Below are 23,492 nucleotides of genomic sequence, written 5' to 3'. Positions count from 1 at the left end.
ACACACACACACACATTGTGCTGTGTGTTATTAGTCACAAAAAGCATAAATACTCTGAGGGAATTTCCACAAACACTGAGCCCGTGCAGTTTTTCTTTGATGACAGATTTAAAAAGTCTTATTTTGAAGGTTCAACTGTCCACTGAGAGGACACTACTTCCCACAATACAACACAGGACAATAGGTTTATTATTTTAGATTTTAGAGATTTATTTTTAGCCAACAACAACAGTTAGATGGACTCGGATTAAATGTGGTTTACTGATGTCACCATGCTCCCAAACTAACGTTTGGAATTAGATTAAATTTAATCATATTTCAGTGATCGTACTCAGGTCAGATTCCAGTAAATAGTCCCTGTAAAACATTATGTTAGAAAAATGGTAAAAACATTGCAGAAACATAGTAGAAAGATGGCAGAAAGATGGCCTTCCTATTTGCTGCGTGTCTGATGTCCGTGACCATGTTTTATTGTTTCATTTTTGTGCAGAAACATTTCCTTTGTCTTGTTCTCTGGAACCAACGAGAACTAGAATAAACTATTGAGAACTAACAGCATGAGAGGCGTCCAGGTTTAGCTGCTTGCTAATAGACAGAGGTCAGAGGTCGCAGTCTCTCTGACTGCTCTGACTCAGACTTCATGTTTCCCTGCAGAGAACTTTCACTATTTTTACATCATTCTTCTTCTGTTACGTAAGCTCTGATTGTATCTGTGGCACTGAGAGCTTTTCATCCTGTTCCAATTGTACCAAACCTGATTTATCAGTTTGTATTTTAAACAAAGTTTCTGTTTGTTCGGTCAGAAAAAGCTGCACAATTAAATCCCATTACAATGAAAACCAATGTGGTAAAACAACAAGTTCTCAGTTCATGACATCAGGAAGAAAGTTAGAAACATGGAAGAAACATATGGTATTTTTGAGGCATTAATGACATTGGGAACATCATATGAGTCGACACAGAGCCTCCATTAATAAATCACTTTATAATTAACAGTTCCAAAGAGCAAACAATACATGAAAATCTACATGTTCAATAACAATCATCACATTTCTTTAGATCGTCTCTGCATTCAGTGATAGATTATAATCAATAACACAATAAAGCATCTATAATCAATCACACAAATGTTTTATTGTGAGTTACTGTCAGAATAAAATCTGACTCATACAGATGAATACGAGCTCTCAGATGGAGTTTGTTGAACGGACAAAATAACCGTTGTTCAGTTGTGTAATCGTTGAGATTGTGAGTGTGTGTGAGTGTGTGTGTGTGTGTGTGTGTGTGTGTGCTGGTTGACGCCATGAACACAATGGAAAACAGCAGGACTATTGTGTGTGTGTGTGTATGTGTCTTTGTATATACACACACACACACACACACACAGTATAACTGACCCACATCGTGTGCTGATGCGAACGTGTCTCAATAATTTATGACTCTATAATCTATAATCTGACGTATTGATCATCTGAACCTGGAATAAGACGTTTTATCTTTTAAATTCTGGTAGAACAAACAAGAGTTGGATTAAACACAGTTATATTACCTATAATATTTATATTTAAATGATATTGTTTAACATGTTCTGTCAGTTTGTGTGAACAAATTAATAATTACATTATCGTCTTGTCTTTGACACTTTGAACGGCACTAAACTGCAATTGCAATTGATTGACTGAATAAAGAAGAATACGTGGTTAAAATAAGGTAAATATTGACGGTAAAATTGCAGGAGATTACAGAGACAAAAACAATAAAACAATAAAAAAAATCATTACAATTACAATCAATAAACTTTAAAAGTATTTCATCAATCCAGATATTGATTATATTTAAGGTAAATGAACTGTACTTATATATATTTAGAGTCTTTTAAGCTTTTTAATACATTCACCCATTCATACAGTGATGGCAAAGAACAAATAGAAAGAGAAACTAACTCGTTCAAACACCATTAAACAGCATCAGGAGCAGTTTGGGTTCAGTACTTTGCTCAAGGGCACTTCTACATGCAGCAGGAAGAGCTAGTGAGCGAACCAACAACCTCCACAGCCAGCACCATATAATATTACACGCTCTCAGTTACGGTGTTGTCTAGAGAACAGATCTAGCGTAGTCAATTTTTCTTGCATTCAAGAACAAGTTGTTGTTGTTGTTTGACAGTTTCTGGAGGTTTAACTGAGAGTCTGAATAAAGGACAGAGGGCGTCTGTGTGTCTCTGCTCTTAACAGCTCTACTGGAAGTTTACACTTACTGTCAGTGTTTGTTTAGCCTGGACCACTGAGTGTGTGTGTGTGGTACCTGCTGACGGTGTTACTGTAATGAATGGGCATTACTGTGTGTGTGTGTTTCCTTCTTTGGGTCAGTGTGACCTCCTGAAGTTGCCTCAGACAGAAACAGTTTCGTTTTTCACATACAAGGAATCTGGTTTGATATTTTGGTCACAATAACAAGAGAAAAGAATAAAACAAGAGCTGCGGAAGTCAAGAATCGCGATTATAAAATAAACCTTAAAGTACAGAAATGTGTCAGATAGATCAATTTTAAAATGAAAGGCAGAAAAATCTTCAGAACTAGCAAAATGCTAAATATAAGATAAAAACACATTCAGCGGACCTGGTTCAGACCCTGCTTTCATACCCCTGTTACTCACAAACAGTGCTTGATCTGGTCTGGTATACGTCTCCAACATTAGTTATTGTTACCAAGGTTAGCTGCCTAACTAGCTGGCTGTTGGTGAGCTAACATTAAACACAGCTACTCATTTTGATGGGACAAATTAGTAGCTATGCTTAATGTTAAACTCATAACATCTGTGTTATGTTGGTATCATTGAAGTGATACCTAGACACCTAGAGCCGAAGGGTCTGTCCTAGGTTTCTGCCTGTTAAAAGGCAGTTTTTCCTTGCCCTTGTTGCCAAGTGCTTGCTCATGGTGGTACTGTTGGGTCTCTGTAAATGTTATAAGGAGTTCGGTCTAGACCTGCTCTATTTGAAAAGTGTCTGAAGATACTTCTCGTTATGAATGGCGCTATACAAATAATTGAATTGAACTGAATTGAATTGAATGAAATAGAGCTGGATATAATCCATATGAATACAATGCAACTGCTAAACCAGGAGAACAGGCTGGTTCATTAAAAATTAATGTAGCTCTCAATGCAAAGCAATGGGACTTGATTGCAGCCTGTGTGGACAATGTCAGATTTGACTGAATACTGACTACAGCTCCTCAGTGGCAGGTTACAAAACACCTTCTCATGTTCAGCATCTAGTTGGTCAAACCCAACAAGCTCTAAGGGTGTGAAATATTTTGTTAACAATAGCATGGTTCATATCAGAGATACTCATGTCAGATGGTCCTTTAATTAGACCAGTGTTCCCAACCTGGGGTCTGGATCCACCCAAGGAGGTCCGTTAATAATTAGATAAGAGATTTATCTAACAAGATTTTCCCTATAAATAATGGATAATTTTACTCTCTTTCTACCGTCCAGGCTCTAAATAAAATAACTGAGGAGGAATATCATTCTTCAAGACAATTGGGAACCATCCACTTTCAGATGTTCACATCTGAAGCTCAGTTTTTATGTGAAATGGTGGATGGAAGGCCAAAACAAGAAAGATGGCATTTCATCTTGAGCTTGCTTAGTGTGTACTTTATTTGGTCCTTATTCAATGGTTATTTACTAAATTTAAAAAACTACAGATAAAACTTTAATAAATATCATTCAATGCAAACACAAACCAGACATTATACACATGTTCTAGCATTTAGAGGTCGATCCAAACTATTTACTATCATATCTGCATCAAATCCTTACAGCCAGACGTTTATTAGCACATTTCTAATATCTGAACCACAGCTTCATAAATGGGCACATTCATGAATATTATATTTGCTTTTTCTACCACGATGTTTATCCAGCTAATACTTGATGTATTGCCATTTGTTTATGAAAGGTGAAAATATGAGCTAATCAATATTTATAAGGTGAAACAGGCATAATGGCATTATAAACCAGAAACGTTGCTACTGACACTTTAATGTCCATGCCAGATGTACCTTGTATCTGTGTATACACATGCGACACACATGCACTACACACACACATTCTCTGTCTGTGCTCTTTACACAGTGGGTCTTTTTGTATTTTCCCAGAGCCATGTGCTAGAGAGATACTCAGGTGGCTATCATGAGACACAGTGTTCTCCCAAGCCCTACAGATACACACACACACACACACACACAAACAACACCACACACACACACACACACACACCATATTATGGTCATCCCACACGCTGCTAATAGGTCTTTTATGTGTTTCATGTGTCAAATCGATGCTAAGATGCAACTATTGTAGAAATCCTGCTTTCTGTGTTCATGTTACAGTGTCTTGTTGCAGCAAATACAGCTTCTTCTCTTCTCAGCATTTTGAAGGTGCAAAGAATCAGCTCTGTGGCTGAATGCACAACACTAAAATCTAATCACATTGTAAAGTTGATAAGGTAAACTTATCAGCATACGGTAACTTACTGCCATTTGGTGCTGGGCAAGTAGCATGCAGTGGCTACAGTGGCAGAGTCAGGTAATAATTCTCTGGGTTCATCACTATGAGCTTCACGTCAATTGATGCATTGTTGATATAAAAATAATGCTTTGAATTGTTCATACTGAGACTCTGAGAAACAAGTACATATACTTACGACTTACTTACCTGGGAATATAACCTCCGTTCCCCGGAAAAGTGTGAATTCTAGCCTAATTAAACAGACAGAACTACGGTTAATTCATCATAAAATAGCATTTATTCTAGATTTAGATAAGGAGAGCAACAATTCCTCTTACAAGTATATTATCTTTGAGGTGGAAAATGCCAACCATACAGAACTGTTGAAACCTGTTTTTAAGGATATCCTCGATATGTGAAAGTAGATTTCATGCTTAAACTGCTTGAACAAAAGGTTGTTACTGGCAGGGAGGAGAAAATTCCTGACATGCTGCCATTTTGCTGTACTGGTTCAGTGGTTAGACTTTGGTTCTTGGATGTTTAGTATTAATATTCGGCCTGTTTTTACAGCGTGAATCCTTCACCTTTTGAATGCCGCTCTGCACACCTGTGTGACTTGAAGCCCATTGTTGCTCTGTTTCACACTTATTCTGAAAAGTATTTTTGCAACATAGGTGGGCTATAAGCCACTACACCGTTGCAGCTGCATTGATCCAGTTAAATCATCATAATAATGCTTTTTCAAGGTTGGACTGTAGAACATACTATTGTATGTACACACAATGGTCCTCAGTACACAATTATGCAGGAACACACAGACAGTAAACACATACTAAAAATCCCAGGTCCCACACCACCACCTACGACAGCCATTAGTAAAGAATGAATGAACCTGTGGTGTATAAACAGAACAAGCTGTACAGTTTATTGTATCCAATCATTATGTAACCCATCACATTAAATGATGAGTTGGTGTACATTTCCAGTAAGTTGTTCTTTCCTGACAGGAGAACCACTGTCTGCGGATCAAGATCCTGGGAGACTGCTACTACTGTGTGTCTGGGCTGCCAGAGGCGAGGGCCGACCACGCCCACTGCTGCGTGGAGATGGGGCTGGACATGATAGAGGCCATCTCGTAAGTTGCCCCCAGGGTTAACAGGGTATCGCTGGTTAGTGTGTAACGGTATTAAAAGAATATGTCAAATGGTTAGTATCTGCAGCAGCTGGAGAGTCGCTGGGAAAAGCCCTTGATGGATGAATGGACAATTTCCAGATCCAGTTTTAGTTATATTTCATGGGAATTATTTATGAGCAGTGGGAGCAGTAATGAATAACATCACTTGTTATTCAAGGATATTTTGCTGTTATACATCCAAAAATTGCTGTTGTTCCTGCTATTTTTCATATTTCAATTAGCTCCTGTAAATGATCACAAAGTCAAACTGTCATCCAATATCAGTGTTAGAGTTACAGTTTAAGGCTCTGGGCTGATGTCTGTTCCTGAAGGGCCTGCCTTTTCCAACAGTGTCCCAAGTTTTTAATCAGTCACAACTGATCTGCCTCACTCTGCTCTGTTAGCATTATCCCCTGCCCTCTATTAATTCATCCAGCTGTCCATTTTCTGTACCCTCTGATGCTATTCAGACTAGTAAGGGTCTGTATGGGACCTGATCCCAACGTCGGATTCATAATCCAGAAGCTGTTGAGACAATGCTAACTATTTCCGAAAATAGTTAGTTAAAGCTGTTAAAGCTGTTAAAGCTGCATAGAAAAAGCACTGCCTATGGAAACTTAATCAACAAGAGAATCTAGTCAGAAAGAGATCCCTGTACTGTACTCTAGGATACCTCAGCAGATGTAGGTAAAATTGAAATTCTAAACAGTAATTTTACAGATTATTTTTGTCACAAATCGGTCCCCATCATTTTCAATGTTTTTTGCAGGTTGGTACGGGAGGTGACTGGGGTGAATGTGAACATGCGAGTGGGCATCCACAGCGGCAGGGTGCACTGTGGGGTGCTGGGACTCAGGAAGTGGCAGTTTGACGTCTGGTCCAATGACGTCACACTAGCCAATCAGATGGAGGCTGGCGGCCAAGCTGGGTATGTCTCTCCAGTTATAGTCAACTTAAAACTGACCACTTTTTGATTTTTGATTTTGATTTTGGCCTTTCGTTTGAATATAGAGTATCTGAATAATTAACATTTATGTGGTATCTGTGTTATTCGCACTTTTAGACGTATCCATATCACTAAGGCCACTCTGAATTATCTGAATGGGGACTACGATGTGGAGCCGGGAGCAGGGGGAGAAAGAAATGCCTACCTGAAGAAGAACAACATAGAAACCTACCTCATTGTGGGCTGCAGTCAGAAAAGGGTACGGTCGGTCCACCTTTTTGTCTGAAATTGCAAAGGCCAAATTGCACACATAAAAAGAAACACCATTTTTAGCTCTTCTTATTTTAATGTATTTTATTTAAAGCAGCTTTCATAGATCTTTAGCCACTAGGGGGCAGAATTACTCCACAAAAAGCTGATAGACAAACAACATATTTTCACCTCATAAATTTGTAACTAATCTATTAGCATTAACATTATTATCCCCTTGGAGTCATGTTTTTTGTCTACTTCGTAGTGTACGGTAAAAACAGGAAGAAAAACAAGAATGATTAAAGGTTTAAGGAGATTTCAGAGTCTGATTCAGCACATAAACAAGCGTTTGCATTCCTCCTAAATTTCTCTTTTCACTTTCACTGTCCTCATCACTCAAGACTGTATACTGTGATACTGTAAAATGTGATGAAAACACTAGCAATAGACAACTTTGTAATGGTTAGAAACATAAAATTGGTGTAAAAACTATCTATTGCATTTGCAAAAATATGTGTACTTTTTGGTAAAAATCATTAACAGTGGAAAACAATGAGTCTTATGAGCTGAGGGCCGATGGTACACGTGTACAAAAAAATCCACTGAGACCATCCATGTGTGGGTGCTGAATTATTCTGAAGATAAGAACATGACATTTTGATACATCATCATAAGCAAAATTAAAGTGCTGTTCCTATCTAAGCTATCTTTTAAAAAGAACATGCCACCAGTCCATATTGTACATATCACTGTTTATAAACCGGGTCCCATGTGAACTGTGTTTCGGAGAGAAACGAGTTAATCTCTGCTTCATTGCATGAGCTCCAGTTTGTTTATGACTGGACTGCTTTAATCAGCTGTCTCTGTCCTCCAGCAGGATCACAAGCTGTGACTATAGATAGCATGTCATGTGAAGTGATATCTTCCTCTCATTTTGCTGCTCCTGCTGTGAGACAGAAGGAGGATTGTACACAGTCTCATTATTTTGGTTACTTTTTATATTTTTATTTTTGAAAAAAACATCCTAGAGCCAGTGCGCCGTTCTAATCTGTAAGAAATAAAAGAGCTGCACATGGTATCTCCAGAAACAATCTTTTAACACATCACTCGAAGCAATTATTTTTTCTCAACATAAAAATACCACATTAAAGTTGGTGGATGCTTTTATTTACTGCTTCTCACAGTATGGTGAGTAAGTAGATGTCTAAAGTTGGTGTCTGCAGTAGTTGGAGGTTTTCTTCTGGTGCTTTTGGTAAAAGTCTTTCCACCACACGTAGAACAATACTATGGCCATCTATGTTTGTCTACTGCTGCTTTGGATTTGACCTGTTGTCATCGTGTCCTGCTGGGGAAAAAAAACATTATTCTTGAGACAAGACGTCAGGAACAGGCCATTATGACCTCAAAGTAAGATTGCTGGTGAAGCCAACAATATTCACCTTTTGAATGAAAGGTTTGGGCATGATACAGCTGTTTCAGAAGAACTTTACAATAAGAATAGAGAACAGGGCAATCGTTTCAGTGATATTAAAGGATCAGATCGCCTAAATTAAAAAAGACATTTTCTTCTTACCTGTTGCCATATGTTGTCATGCAGATCTTTTTTTTGACTTAAACTTTGATTGAAAATATCTGTCTCTGTGATGTCTTCCTCCCAAATACAATGGAGATACAAAATTCTATTTATCATGCTCACAACATTTAAATAAGACATTTATGAAATATAACAGTAACTTGCCTTTCCAGAAATAATGTCCTGGTTGGCCCATAGATCCCCGCTGTGGACAGCTTACACTGGAACTACTTTCTAGTAAATACTAAAACTACTAAGTCCTAATTAAAACGGTTGACAGTGAGGCATCATGAGTAACAAAGACAGTGTTTCTGGGAAGACATATTGCAATTATCTTTTTAATAGCAATAAGTATCACAAATATGATCCCATCAAATCTTCCAATAAAGAAACTACAAAAAGATATGGGACAAAACCTTGAAAGACAAGGCTTTACTGTATTTTCTATATTGTGTATCACATTGTTCCAACTCAGTGAAGCTACACTGTATGACAGTAGGTACAAATACTGTCAGTGGTGGACCCAATTACAACTTTATCAGGTGATCCAATTTTAGATCCCGGTAAAGCTTTAAGCTTATTCCATCTGAGTGCAGCAACACTTTTAATTGCTTTTTTCCCCCTAGTCCTGGTTCTGTAAGTGTGAACCTCCAAAAAAAGCCAATGCTGAGCTATATTAAACTCTTTCTATACTGTAAAGGTGATGCAAGATATATAGGCTGTTTTTCTTGAAGGGCTTTATAAATGTACAATAAAGAGTGTGTGTATCTTGTAACCAAGTCACAGTTATGAATCTGACAGCTCTGTAATACAATATCTAGTCACTGAAATAAAGGTGAAGAGTGATGGAAATATTCAAATCTTTAAGAAAATTATAAATAGGTCCTGCCTTGAAACAAATACTTGCTACTACTAACATAGTACCAGGAGTCTCAATTTAATACTCAGGCCTCAATGTGACATACATAAACAAATAAGACCATCAGCAAGAAGAATGGCTTTTTCTACATACTTGCCACCGGTCGTAATCAGTCAGATTCCCCTTGAAATCAGTGAGATTGGGTGGTGGAAACACTACCACTTTTGTCCACAGTGGCTGCCAGAATTATCAAAAAAAGGAAAGTTCTTTGTAGGGGCTTTAATGTAAAAGTACAAATATATTAGTCAAGTCAAGTCAAGACACTACTGGAGAATAGGGTAAAACTTTTAATTAATAGATATCACCATAAAACTTCACATAAAGCCCAGCTGATAACTTACATTAAGACAATTATTTTTCTAGTTTTTGTTTTTCTAGGTTTTCTGAAATGTTTTGTCTAAATATGCAAAAAGTCATTACCTAATGCTAACTTTTTTAACTATCACTGTCAAATAAATGTAGAGGAGTAAAAAGTGCAATTGTTCCTCCTGAATCTAGTGGAGTAGAAGTACAAAATAGCACAAAATATAAATACAGTAGATGGAAGATTGTCAGCTCAATCAGTTGTTGCCGAACTGAAAATAATCTTTCTTTTTCTATCTTTTGTGAGTTTATGTGAGTTTTGCAACATGTAATGAATATATCTCAATACCCATATTCTGTATCTTTGTTACAGAAAGAGGAAAAGGCCATGATAGCCAAAATGAACCGACAGAGGACCAATTCTGTCACCCACAACAGCGGCCACTGGACCGACCGTCCATTCTACAACCATCTGGGTGGCAACCAGGTCTCCAAGGAGATGAAGAGAATGGTGAGGAAAATTTTAAAAGTGGTCATTGTCATTTTCAAAGTGTCCTGACCCTCTGCTTTGAAGAGCTGCTATTATGCCTGTCGGTGTTATTAGAGTGCCACAGCCAGGTGACTCTCCTGCCAATATCTCATCGCCGCTCTCATTTGGTGATGAAGCCAACACATTGTTAATACCCATAATCCTTTGATCTGCAGTCCCGATAAGCAGCGGCGATAGCCCTTCATGGCACACTCCGCCTCTCGCGCTTCACCTCGGCTCTGAGAAGCTCTCAGGAGCACTCAGAGAGACAACAGCAGCGTGTGGGCGGCCGTGATGAAGCGAGTACCGCAACAGATTGTGGGTCCACTGCTGCCAGTTGAGCAGACGAGGGAAAAAAGACCTGCATCCTTTAAACATTAACTTCCCCTTGGCTGAATTTGATTATTTAGGGAAAGCTTTAAATGTAGCAGCAGCAGAGTGATGTAACCATATCAAGATTCATCTCTTATTTACGTACTGTAGCTCTCCCTGCTCAGCTGCAAACTGTGACTCACTCAGTGAATGGATGCACCCACACCTGACACACACAATAGTTTTTTTGTTTATTCTCATATCATCAGTCCACCCACCGCTCTCAGTGAATCTATTATAGGGTAGAATGTGAGGAAGCGCAGGCCGCATGCACAGTTCTGTATAAGTTTTACTGTTTAACACACAATGTATTAAAAATGGTATTTCCCAGCAACAAATTCTGTGCAAGATTTAACAGTTTTAAAGTGATTTGATTTATTTGACCTCCATACTAACTAATGAGATGAAAGCACGGGTTAAAGGGGAACTCCTTCATTTTTTCACATTTTTGTAGTAGCAGCCGCCCCAAGTCCCACTGAACAGATAAAAAAAGCACCATCTACTGAAACACAAAACACAAAATCTCAGGAAAAAACACCAAGTGATGCCAAAGTGATCTACAATTGTCCTTATTTTACAGTAAAAACAGAAACACAAGACTGCTCAGAATATGAAACTCAGAAACTGTACCGGTCTCCTGTCGTCCTGGATGAGTATATTCAATTACTGGTCCTGACATCACGTCAGCCGCTGTGGTGTTTTTTCATCGTTTGTCTAATATCAGTGTATCACAAAAGTGTCTGTGTGTTCTTTACGCCCTGACTCTCAGAGCCAAAGTCAAAGTTTGCAGAAACATTAATGCTTCTGACATCAACTTCGTTTGCCACAGTTCAGCCTTTCTCCATCCTCCTGCCTATCACGCTCTCCCTCTCTATCTCCGTGCTGCTCATTAATCAACCGGCACGCTCTGAAGATAAAGCAAGCTGTAGACACACAGTTGTAGAGCGCAAGGAGTCAAAGACGCTTAGAGAGCATGAGAGAGAATTTTTATATTAAATGGGAGGAAGTGAGGGGTGTTATGGATTGATATTCTCCCTTGTTCTGTCTATCCAGACGCAGATGGAGCTGAGCAGTGGACTGTGAATGACTTATGAGGCATTCAGGAGTTTATACATGTACTTTCCATTGCTGCTGTTTATTCATCTCCTCTCATATGCTGAGAGCATGAGAGCAAAGAGTGGGAATGCCACTATTTTAGTTTTTGCAAATTTTAAAATGCAACTATTTTGGAAATCAGATAAACATTTTTTTTTTATATATATAAATGGCAAATATGTGATGGTTCCAGCTTCTTAACTGTGAACATTTTATTATCTTCTTGGTCATACGCGATAGTGAACTGGATGTCTTTGGGTTTTGTGCTGTTAGTTGGAGAAAGTAGGCATTTTAAGATGTCACTTTGGACTCTTTGAACTGTAATTAACATTTTCCAGAAAAACAATTAATTGATGAATTGATATTGAAAATAATCGTCAGTCTTTGCATGCAGAAGCCAGCTGTGTTCTTTTTGCACTGACAGTAATGTGTTTATCCAGAAGAGGGAGCTAAAGAGCAGTATTACATCCCTTCATTGTAATACAGTTAGATGTGGACATGGATAGATGAATGAACAGGTTCAGGGGCCAGAGCCTCTGTATGGAGATTACATTACCTGATGGAAAGAGCTCAGTTAAAAGTAGGAATGTCCTGGTCACATTTTAAATTCTTTTTTTCCTTCATATTATAGCTGCATGATTACTACAGTGCCATTTCACTGAACTACAGTAAGATTAGTAAAGCAGTTTATACTCTCTGCAAAATACATAAATTCTAAAAGGCAAAATTAAGATGTTTGTATTCATTTGTATCTTCTGTTCACTGATTTATTATTCACTGTAGAACTAAGTCCTTGAATGCAGGATGTATGAGTATATTTATTATCTACAAAGTAGAATTACATGATATATTATGTGCAAAAATACATGAGATTATGAAATAATATTAATAGAAATTATAAAAAAGTTTAGTGTTATACATGAAATAAAATATAAGACATTTAATGATTGTGTTAAAGGCCCAGTGTGTAACATTTAGGATGATCTATTGTCAGAAATCCGAAAAAAATATTGTTATATTTTTGTTACCTTAGAATCATCTTTTTATATCTATAGCCACCATTGCACGCCTTCCATATGATTACGCCATATTGATCCACCATGTTTCTACAGTAGTCTAGAAGGGAGAAACCAAACACTGGCTCTAGATAGGAGAGTTTTGCAGCCACCGTAATTTTTCCTTTGTGCTTGGAAGGGAGAGGGTGAAGCGAGGGAGATGTGATCTGCAGTTATACTGCTAGATGCTAAATCCTACACACCGCACCCTTTAAGGAATAGATACACATTTTTGAATAAAGTAGAATCTAGTGGCAGCGACTTGTGCATTTTGGGAGAAAGAAAAAGTAAAACTAACGAGTGAAACTCATCCTATTTGCTCAATCATGGAAACGTCTGCTTTTCATCCATTTCTTATTTCACTTGTTTTGTCCCTTTATCTAATCTCAAGAAATAAAAAAAAATTGTGCAACAAAAACCTTTCTACCCCTCTATAATTGCTTGTTGACCACAGTCTTTGTTTGGTCCTGCTGTGCAGAGCTGAGAATGGGTGAGATAAGAATAGAGTGGTGCCAATCTTCAACCCAGTTTGATACAAAATGTTTTTAGCATTTTTAGCAAACACCTGCTTGACTTTTATTTCCTGCTCACTTGTTTCCAGCCACAGGGAACCTTTTTCCTTCATACCCCCCGTTTTATTTCATCTTTAACTCAGACTAGTTTTTCTATCACCAGGCCTCCAAGAAGGTTTGAGATTTTAGTGCTATCACTGAATTTGATAATTATTAAACTGAACAAGCTGATGTGCAATCAGATAGATCACTAGTGGGCTGAACTCCAGTTCTAATTAAAAGAATTGAAAGACAATTTTGGTACCTATTTTGGTAATCAGATAATCACTTCTTTATAAAGAATGCCCAATATGTGATGGTTCCAGCTTCTTAACTATGAAAATTGTATTATTTTCTTTGTCATAAACAATAGTAAACTGGATGTCTTTGGATTTTATGCTGTTAGTTGGAGAATACTATGCATTTTAAGACGTCACTTGGGACTTGTATCAGTGATTCAAAAGAAGTTATAGTGCATCAATAACACAGCTAAATGTTCTTGTATAAATCAAATTTTAATTTGGTATTTAAATAAAATGAATGTGCGAACTGTAGATAATTAATTTGGAAGTTAAAGCTGAGCTGTTTTTAACAGATGAGTTGGAGATTTCTTGGGCTAAAAGTTATGTTTCATATTGATTAATCTGTCTATCATTATTGTCACTAAAATATCTGGGAAAAAAAATCAAAATGCCCATAGCAAGTTTCCAGAGCCAAAAGTGATCATTAATAAAGATATAAAAGAGAGAAAAGCAGCAGTTCTCACATTTGAGAGGCTGGAACCAGCCCATGTTTGGCATTTTTACTTTATAATTTACAAAATCTGAAATAAATAAATAATATTCTGTATTAGACATTTCTAAACCTTTTGGTTTACATTTGTTGATCGGATCATTAAAATAAAGAAATGAGCCCAGTCTGGTTGGAATAAGGAAAGAATAGTTCCCAGCTGTTGCTGTCAGACTGAGCGAACACTAGAGGTTGCTATTTCCAACTAATAATTCCAACTAAACTGTTTTTGCTCTTTTCTGTTCTCTTTTCTGTCTTGCAGGGCTTTGAAGACCCCAAAGACAAGTGAGTAGTGACAGTATCTCCGCATTACTGTGTCTTCCCTCCCATAATGCTCTTTGTTGTATCACTTTGAAATCAATAACAAACACGAGCCCTGAAAGGAAATCTAATTAGCACTGTTAATGACTGGTGGAGGGCCAGAACGACCACTACAAAATCAGGTTTGAGGTTAGAGATCAGATTACACTGATGCTGTGTTTAAACTGTATGAACCACCTCTGTTTTCTTTTGAGGTACATTTTCTGTGAGCTCACTTTGTGAACTCACAAACACTGATGCTGCTAAAAAGGCATTAGTGGAAAGCACATTAACATCAGTAGCATTAACCCAATTTGCTTAAAAGCATAACAAAAGCATAGATGGTAACATTAAATAATTGTACCTAGAGGAAGCTATAAGGCCTGTACTGCACAAAAAGTACCTGCAGTTTGTTGATTTTCAGTTCAGCTTTAAACAGCTTGCAGACACATTTTAATATAAATACTTACAAAATTGCCTGTCTATCCTGATAAAAGTCTAGTAGAGTTGGTTAAAGTATCAGAAGTCTGTTCTGCAAGGTTATATAAACTTCCCGATATAGATCGATACATCATACACTCCAGGACAATAAAGGGGGTAGACGAAATGACACAAGCACCTGATGAGAAGAGACTTTAATCTTAAATCGAAATTGTGTCTGTGCTGGTTTGAATAAAAGTCAGACAGTTGTGGGGCTGTTTGCCACAACCCAACAGTCCGGATGTGAGTGCTTAAACCTTAATAATAGGGATGTAACGATACACTCAACTCCTGGTTTGATACACTTCACGATCCTGGGTTCACAATCTGAACTGTTGTTGTTGTTTTTTAAACAAAATGAGACTGAAGACAAATTACGATTCCTTCATTTCTCAGACAAAAATCTAAAAACTATATTTCTATGAAAACATATATAGATATTTCCTTTTCTTTGTAAAAGTTAAACTAGAAATGTGACCCTCTTAACTACGGGAAACAAAAGTCAAAAGTAGATTTTAAATAGAGTGTCACGACTCATTTTCATCTCACATATTCTATTTTTCACATATTTTTAGTATTGAAGATAAAGAATTAAGATTAAGGGTTTTCAGGGGCTTTAAGGTCCAGTTTGTTACATTTAGGAGGATTTATTGGCTGAAATATAATATAATATTCATAACTATGTTTTCATTTGTGTATAATTGCCTGAAAATAAGAATCATTATGTAAGGGACAAACCAAACACTGGTTGTATATAGGGGTGTTCGCGTTTTTCACAGCCACCATAGTTTCTCCTTCGTGCTTGGAAGGGGAGGGTGAAGCAAGGGAAGTGTGATTTGCAACTACACCGCTAGATGCCAATAAATCCCACACACTGCACTGGAGTTTAAACATAAAATAAAATAAAAAAATAAAATAAAAATATAAAAAAATTAAATAAAATATAAAATGTAACCTTCAAATCTGGGTTATTTAAGCTTCACTTGGCAGCCTTGTTGACTTAGTGTTGACAAATAAAGTTTTGCAGCTTTTGTGACTGATGCAACCACATATTTGGCCACAAAGTAATTTAACCTCTTTGGAGCACTTTAAGCCATGTTATGTTGCTATGGAAACCCAGCTATACAAAAGTTGTGATTGCCAGGCAGGTTTTTAAAGCTTGTAACTACTGCTAATTGGCATTCAACTTATTATGACCTACCTTTCTAGCAGTGTTTGTAATTGTGATTGAGTTCTTTCAGAGATTAAGTCATTTTGTCTAAATTCAAAGATGATTTTGCCTACCACTGTCAGGTAGAGCTGCAGTGACTCATCCAGAATATAAAACAGGAGAAAGAGGAGGGGATGTTCAACCCAAAGGCTGTCAGTGATCTTAAAACTGCCGTCATTTATAAAAGAAGTTGTCCTCATCTTCTCCTCCCAAACTGTTCTGTATCTGCGAGTTTGTTCTGACATCACACTGAGCAGGAGCGTGCACGCCAACAGCCTCTGCCCCGGGCTACAGCACAGATCCTACTTCTTATGCAGACAGCTTTTGGAGCTGAGAGGAAGTACATGCTGCGTTTTTATCATGTTCCACGAGAAGGCATCACTAGATACGATATCACAGTTTGAAATCTGATGCAGTCAGAGGGTGGTTGTCGTCAGCGGACACATTTAGTCCAGTTAGGGATCATAAAATCATCTCTGACCAATATCATAGCCTGAATGTTAACCATGACCCTAGGCAGACAATTCAGGACTAAAACAAACCCTATATATTTGTTATTATATTAATGCCTTAATTGCCAAAGATTAAGGCTTTTTTTAGGGGCATCTCCACAGTTTAGGGGTTAAGATGCTAACTATGAACTGCAATGTTTCTAGTTCAGGTCTGGCCAGGGATGTCTGTTGCATCTCTCCCTATTATTTCTCTTCTTTCTATAAGAATTTATACGTCTGTATGAATGTGTTTTGTTGATAGGATTCTCTTTTTTTTTTTTTGCTTTTTGAATTTTAAATAATTTCCCATTTTTCTCATTGCTTTGTATTATTAAAAGATATTTTTAGTCAGATCCTTATTTTCTGTGAACTGTGGTGATTTCTTGCAACAGGAAACACAACAGCTTTTGGGTCCATAGGAACATAAAATCACCCAGATCTTTTAACTGACTTAAAATCAATCTGATCCTGAAGAAATCTGGGTATTTTATTAAGAAAATAAAGAAAAAAACAAAACAAAAACAATTGTCTTTCACTGTAAAATCCAGAATCTATGAATATACAAATATTGTAAAAGCAGCTGTAGTCGATATTTTTATGGGCTTTACGTAGCTTTATTGTGCATTTCAGTTCAATTTTTAGCTGACTGGCCCTCAGCTTTACTGTTTTGGTTCAATCACTGCTCTCATAGAGTAGTTTTTCGGCCTTAGCAGGCAGCTGTTTTCAGAGAGAATGCTCTACCTGCTGCTCTGCACCAGCGTAATTACAGTGATCAGAGTAGCATGACATCTCCATCAGCTGCTTAGTGCTTGTCAATAAGGCTGAAGAATGTAAGTGACACTTTGCAGATTCTAAGACTATTCCAAGATGAATCGGCTCATCAGAGTCTTTTGGAATTGAGGGGAGTCTTTTCACTTTGCCTATGATTAGCTAAATATTACTGCACCTTAGGGTAGGTTGTTAAGGTGACCATGCAACAATTATAAATGATTTGCAGTGGTTTCTACTTTGTGAAAAGGCAATTAGCTCCTCGGTTGCAGGTGTTTTTCTGGGAAGTTACTGAGCTTCAAGAGGCTTTTCAGTCATCCTGAAATGTAAATGTCGCCTGGTCTCATCTTGTGTTATTCAGGCATTTCATTTTCAGGAACACGCAGGAAAACCTAAACCCAGAGGACGAGGTGGATGAGTTCCTGGGCCGCGCCATCGACGCACGCAGCATTGACCGTCTGCGCTCCGAACATGTCAAGAAGTTCCTGCTAACCTTCAGAGAGCCTGACCTGGAGAAAAAGGTTAGGACGTACACACACACGCACACACAGTGACACACACTGCCAATATAGAAGCAAATAATTGGCTGTGACAAGCAATCTTCCCCGTGCAAAAAGCTCTCTCCTGCTCGCTCTTCTCTGTCCCTTGAGGAAGTCAGTCAAAGCAAAGTATAACAGTGAAAGGGAGGAACTGGGTTTTAAAGGGGGAAGAGACGTTGCTAAAGGAAGGAGGAAGTAAACTGCTTTAGACAGTGAAGGACAGGCTGAGAAGAAAGGTTAGAGCTCGGGGCGTCGCAAATGAGTTTTGGGGGAGTCATGTTTTCAAGTTCCAGTCACTTTCCTCCTGTCACGGTAAAAGTGTGAGGAAGTGAACACTTAGAGAAGATCAGAAGGGCTTTTGAACTGTCTGCAGAGCTGTGTTTAAGGCTTAATCTATGGGGCAAGTCCAAATAGGATGTCAAGACTATCAAGTGCCAAAGCAGACTTCCAATTACATAAGAAATTCAACCTTCTTTTAAGTTGTGTGACAATGTTTCCTCATAACTCTCTAAACTTTTGATTTTTTCTGATAACATAAACCTAAATGTATAGATACATGGTTTTGACTGGACAACAATAATATAGTACATCAGTATCTCTGTCCAGCTACTAATAAACTGGCCGAATAAAAAATACAGAAATGCCAAAGATATTGGTATATTTGGTACATTTATAACCAGTTTCACCATTACGTGCTTCAGAGAACACTGTCAAGTTATTATTGTTTTCAACTATAAAATGTCAACCTCAGTACATACTCTATCTTGATCACAATTCTTTAAGTGAATTCTAAAATATCCTCATAAAAAGTCAAAATCTCAGCTGATATATTTCATAGGATAGCTCAAATATTAGCATCAACCTCAAAAACCCAGTATTAAACTTTATATTTTCAAAGCTCTGTTAACTTTTTAATTTAAATTTTTTTATTTTTAGCTGAGAACCAAGGCCTTTCAGTGCAAATGCACAATAATACATTTTTCAAACTCTTTTTCCTTGTTTATTTTTGTGGGATTGAACCGGCTCAAAACTTATAAACTTTTGCTTTCTAGTTTCAAGTCAAGTCTCAAGTGAAACTGAAAGCCCCCCAGGTTTTAAGAATAAAAAGGAGGCATTTTGAGAGAAAAAGGTTTTTTATTTTAAGAATATGAAATAGTAATAATAGACTTCTATAAAGAAGTAAAGAATACAATCCACAAATTTGCAAGAAAAGTCAAAAGTCTCACAGCGGTCAAGTCCGTGTCAAGTGTAAAGTCCTAATTTTTGTGACTCATGTCTGTCTTCAGTCCAAGTGTCAGTGACAGTCTTTTTTTGGCTAATTGATTTTTGCATCTGTTTCATTCTCCTCTTCTTGTTCCCTACTGCAGTACTCCAAACAGGTGGACTCCAGGTTCGGGGCTTACGTGGCCTGCGCCTCCCTCGTCTTTCTCTTCATCTGCTTCATCCAGATCGTCATTGTTCCACCGTGAGTCAGCACTTTGAAATGCTCCAGAGTAGACTCACTGACATATGCCCCCATTAGCAACTCAGATTTTTCTAATTAAAAATGGAATGACAGTAATCTGGCTCCTCTCAGAAACTCTGTCATTACTGTCATTGTGCCAACAGCAGGCCTAACAAAGACAGATGCTCAAATCATCCATGTGTCTCCTTTATGCTAACACTAGTATCCTCTATTCCAGGTGATGTGTATTACCTTAAAAGTGAGAACATGAGTACTCGTAACAACTCCAGTTGAATATTAAACGATAAATGGCAGTCTCATGATAAATGAGACTCAACAGGAATCTATCTTCCTCTGTTCTCATTGGTTGTTTTATTCAGGCGTAGTGGATTCTTCCAAATGCCATTAGGAGCGCTAGAAGGAGCCAGAGGAACCTGATTATCTGTCTCATGTACTACTGGCAGGATATAGTGAAAGTTTCAGCAAGTATGACAAAAAGTTATTTCTATGAAAGGTCTTCTGCAGCTTTAAGTCAGACATCGTCAAAACCTGTAGGGGACTGTCAGAAAACACCAAAATATTTAAAAAATGTAAGGATGGGCACACGTTTAGCTCACAGTTAAACATACTTAGTTCTCTATTTATTTTAACTGGACAACATTAGTACTCCCATCATAATAGCCCCATTTCCTAATTTCTCTGTCAGTGTTTAGTGTTATTCGCTGCTGCCCAATTCTAAAGCACCCCTGTGATTCGCTCCTGTGAATCAGATAATCAGACAGGTTGTACATAAGCTGACATTTGAGACAGATATCCAAACCACTTTATTTGGAGGTGAAACTCAGTGCACCCATAATGTTGCTAATGATTCCGCATTGGAGAAGAAAACTGTGTGCACACAGTTACGCAAAGCACATTAGGTCAAAGTTAAAACAGGAAGTCAGCTGTGAACTTGGATGGACAGTTTGGCTAATGAGTTTACTTTCACTGTTGTTTTCTTCTTTTAAATAACTTATGTTTACAACCTGTCTGATTATCTCACCACTTGTACTTGTGTTACTGGATGCAATCACTATACAATGTTAAAATAACAATAAAAATCATTGGTACAACAAAAAAAAAAGTTATGTTGCAACCCATAGGCTGTCCTTATTAAAGTCTTAATAATTAATAATAACCCATTTATTAGGCATGTTTATTAACTATTAATTATATACAGCCTTTAAAAACATTTAAAAACACAATATGTTCTTAAAAAGTGCTGTGAGTTATGTTGGGATAATATTAAAAATTGAAAGACATTCTCATTAACAAACCTTCAGTGTCTGCTTTTAATCTTTGGAGCCTCACAAATTCTGCACATTGCTTTATTCCTCACAGGATCTATTGACGTTCTTTTCATCTCTAGGCTCACAACCGGAATTATAAAAGTGAAAGAAAATAAAGAAGTCATTTTCACAACACAAAAAGCTGAATACATGAGTTTTAAAAGAGAATTTAAAATCAAAATCAGTGTAACTGCAGCCGAGCAGCACCCAGATTTGAGAGGCTCTGGCAGATTTTGTCTCAAGGCGAACCCTCCTCCTTTTTTTATCTCCTACATTCAGACTATTCTCCCTGCCCATCTCTCAGTATTGATCTTCTTTAGCCTGTCTCTTTATTAACCTTTCTACTCGATCCTTTCATCGCATGACCACTCCCCCTCGTCTTTTATTCCTGTCTTTACCCCTCAGCCGTCGTCAGAGTCTGTCTTTTCTTGTCTCTTTCCCTCTTCCTCCTCCTCCTCCTCCTCTCTCTGTGTATCTGTTTTAATCTGTTTGATCATTCTCACTGTATTTACACTTTCTCTCCTCCTGGCTATTATCATTACCTGTCATGCCCACACACACATATTGCCTGCTTCCATATCATTTACATTGACACAAGGTCAGAGACAGTGAAGCAGATGCTGCTGCCCACAGTGTTACCTCTAATACCACAGTACCAAAACAAACAGTAAAACGTTGAAAGCAGCCAGAAATAAACATGCGTATAATGACATCCTAACTGTGTCGTCCGCAGCTCCAGTCTGATGATGGGCTTCTTCATCACCTGTCTCATTATCCTGACGGCTGTCATGTTCGTCTCAACCGTGTACTGCTGTTTTGGGGTGAGTCGTCTCTGCTTGTGTTGAATGAAAACAGATAAACTCGACACCTTGTGCAGATCTAACACATTTTTTTTTTTTCTTAAGCGATAAGAAAGGACTGGTTCTTGTTTCTTTGTTAGGGAACTTCAGTATCAGACATCACAGAGACAGACAGTCTGTTCAATCTTTTATCAGGCTGTGGTTTGATGCTGTACTTGCTGTTGATTACAGATAATGTCAGTGATCTAAAAATTTGAACATAGTCTGCTCTTGACCTCATAGCAAGATGATTTTAACTTTAAATTCCTTAATACAAAGTGCAGATGTCACCATTCAACACCACTTTGCCAAGCTACAATTTATAGATTATATAGAGTTTGTTTGGGATTTAAAAATACACATTACATAATCCTTTATCCAAAAAGAACAGAGCTCACTTTGGATGTGGGATTTGTGTATCTCAGTCTGCCATATTTGTGTCAGTCTGATGGTGTGTATCTATAGGATCAGCTGTGTGTCTTTTTAATATTCAGATAACACAGTTCATTTCAGAGCTATTCAGTTCACATCAGTTTTGGCTTAAAGAGTACCGCCACATTACTGTTAAACTCAGAATATTTGCTCCGTCTCCCATTCACTTCAAACAAAGGCAGTATGGCTTTAGTGCTTGGTGATCTACTGGATGAACCAGTATACTGGTTTTAATTTCCTGTATAATATGAATTTATCATATACAGCCATTGGTGCATAGCTGAAACAACTGCTGTAACTCATTTGTTTCACTATTGTGCAATAGAACATTTGAGAAATACTTTGTTGAATACTTAAATACTCTTAAGTATTGTCAGTTTATAGTGTTTGTATAACAATTTTAAAATACACATTGCAGTTTGCACTTAGATTTAGATTCTATGTAATCCTTGCAGTAGAATAAGCCACTATAAACCTATATAAGGCTCAGTCGATAAAAAAAGAAAAGAATTGGGATATACAGCCAGAATTGTAAAAATCTTGTGATACATGTTTTTAGTGACACATTTAAGAATGTGTTTCCTATTCATTCCTGCCAGATCCAGGAGACTTGAAGGTCATCGTGTACCTTGAATTTGCACTTTGTCTCACTCGTACAGTCTGTTAACAGGCTGTGATTGCTCTGCTGGAATCAAACCATCACGTCCTTTTTGTGGACCAATATGGCCCAACAGAAGCCTAATATGACCATAATTTGGTTGGAACCTCTAAACATCAGGCATGAATGTAAGACGCTTTGAATTAAATATTGCCGCTATTATATTGATATGCTCTCGCTTTGTGGTTAACACAAAGACACAGTAAAAGATGAACTGACTTATACCATTGTTTTCCTCAAATATCAGATATCATGGTAATATTATTACTATTATTGTGAGTTCTTTTGGCCACGATAATCATGTAGTGCAAATCTCATGACAGCCCTAATGGACATGGGTATGACGCCAAAGGCAGAGCTCACCTGGCGAAGGAAGCTTTTTTTTACATCCATTTCCTGCTCTAACCACCTGCTGACAGGTCACAAGGGACGTAAGAGATTTGTGGAGCTTCTGTTGATGGTTTTCACTGATGAGTAACGGTTCTGTTTTGGAAAAAACACTTCCATTTACGTACATATGCTGAACCTATGGAGAGGATTTTTGGTGGTGATAAGGTGACCAATGGTAACTCAGAAACTGACCTGCCGATCTGCATTATGTATTTAGGGATTTATTTATCTAGTGGCTTCAGATTAAAATGAGCAAAATTAGGTCAAATTCTTGCTTTTCTGTTTTACTGTCTGTACCAATCACTCACTCCTTGCTCCGTCTGTCCTCCTGTTTTTCCCATGCTCCCAGCTCTTCCCAGTCCCCCTGCAGACACTTTCCAAAAGGATAGTCCAGTCCAGACTGAACAGCACCCTGGTGGGCGTCTTCACCATCATCATCGTCTTTCTTTCTGCTTTCATCAATATTGTGAGTTCTCACTTAAATGAATCTTGTCCTTCTAAGACCATTTTTAAAGCACTGAGCTTTTTGCAGTCTTATT

The 23,492-nt window shown here is 37.7% G+C and overlaps 1 protein-coding gene across 1 annotated transcript in view; it reads left to right on the top strand.

Moving 5' to 3' along the window:
* The window catches only part of adcy5 (adenylate cyclase 5), a 90,049-nt gene that overhangs the window by 56,107 nt on the left and 10,450 nt on the right, over positions 1–23,492 (top strand). The window contains exons 5-13 of the mRNA XM_035676316.1: positions 5,524–5,651; positions 6,460–6,618; positions 6,754–6,895; positions 10,057–10,194; positions 14,337–14,359; positions 17,685–17,844; positions 19,230–19,327; positions 21,368–21,455; positions 23,303–23,419. Coding sequence (XP_035532209.1) covers positions 5,524–5,651; positions 6,460–6,618; positions 6,754–6,895; positions 10,057–10,194; positions 14,337–14,359; positions 17,685–17,844; positions 19,230–19,327; positions 21,368–21,455; positions 23,303–23,419 — 1,053 coding nt within the window. The remainder of the gene's footprint in view (positions 1–5,523; positions 5,652–6,459; positions 6,619–6,753; positions 6,896–10,056; positions 10,195–14,336; positions 14,360–17,684; positions 17,845–19,229; positions 19,328–21,367; positions 21,456–23,302; positions 23,420–23,492) is intronic.

Source organism: Morone saxatilis, unplaced genomic scaffold (genome assembly GCF_004916995.1).
Source record: "Morone saxatilis isolate NCDOM2014 unplaced genomic scaffold, NCSU_SB_2.0 Contig5, whole genome shotgun sequence".
In the NCBI taxonomy this organism is placed as follows: Eukaryota; Metazoa; Chordata; class Actinopteri; family Moronidae; genus Morone; species Morone saxatilis.
The sequence above is the reverse complement of the archived record's forward strand: the minus strand, read 5'-3'. Positions and strand labels throughout refer to the sequence as shown.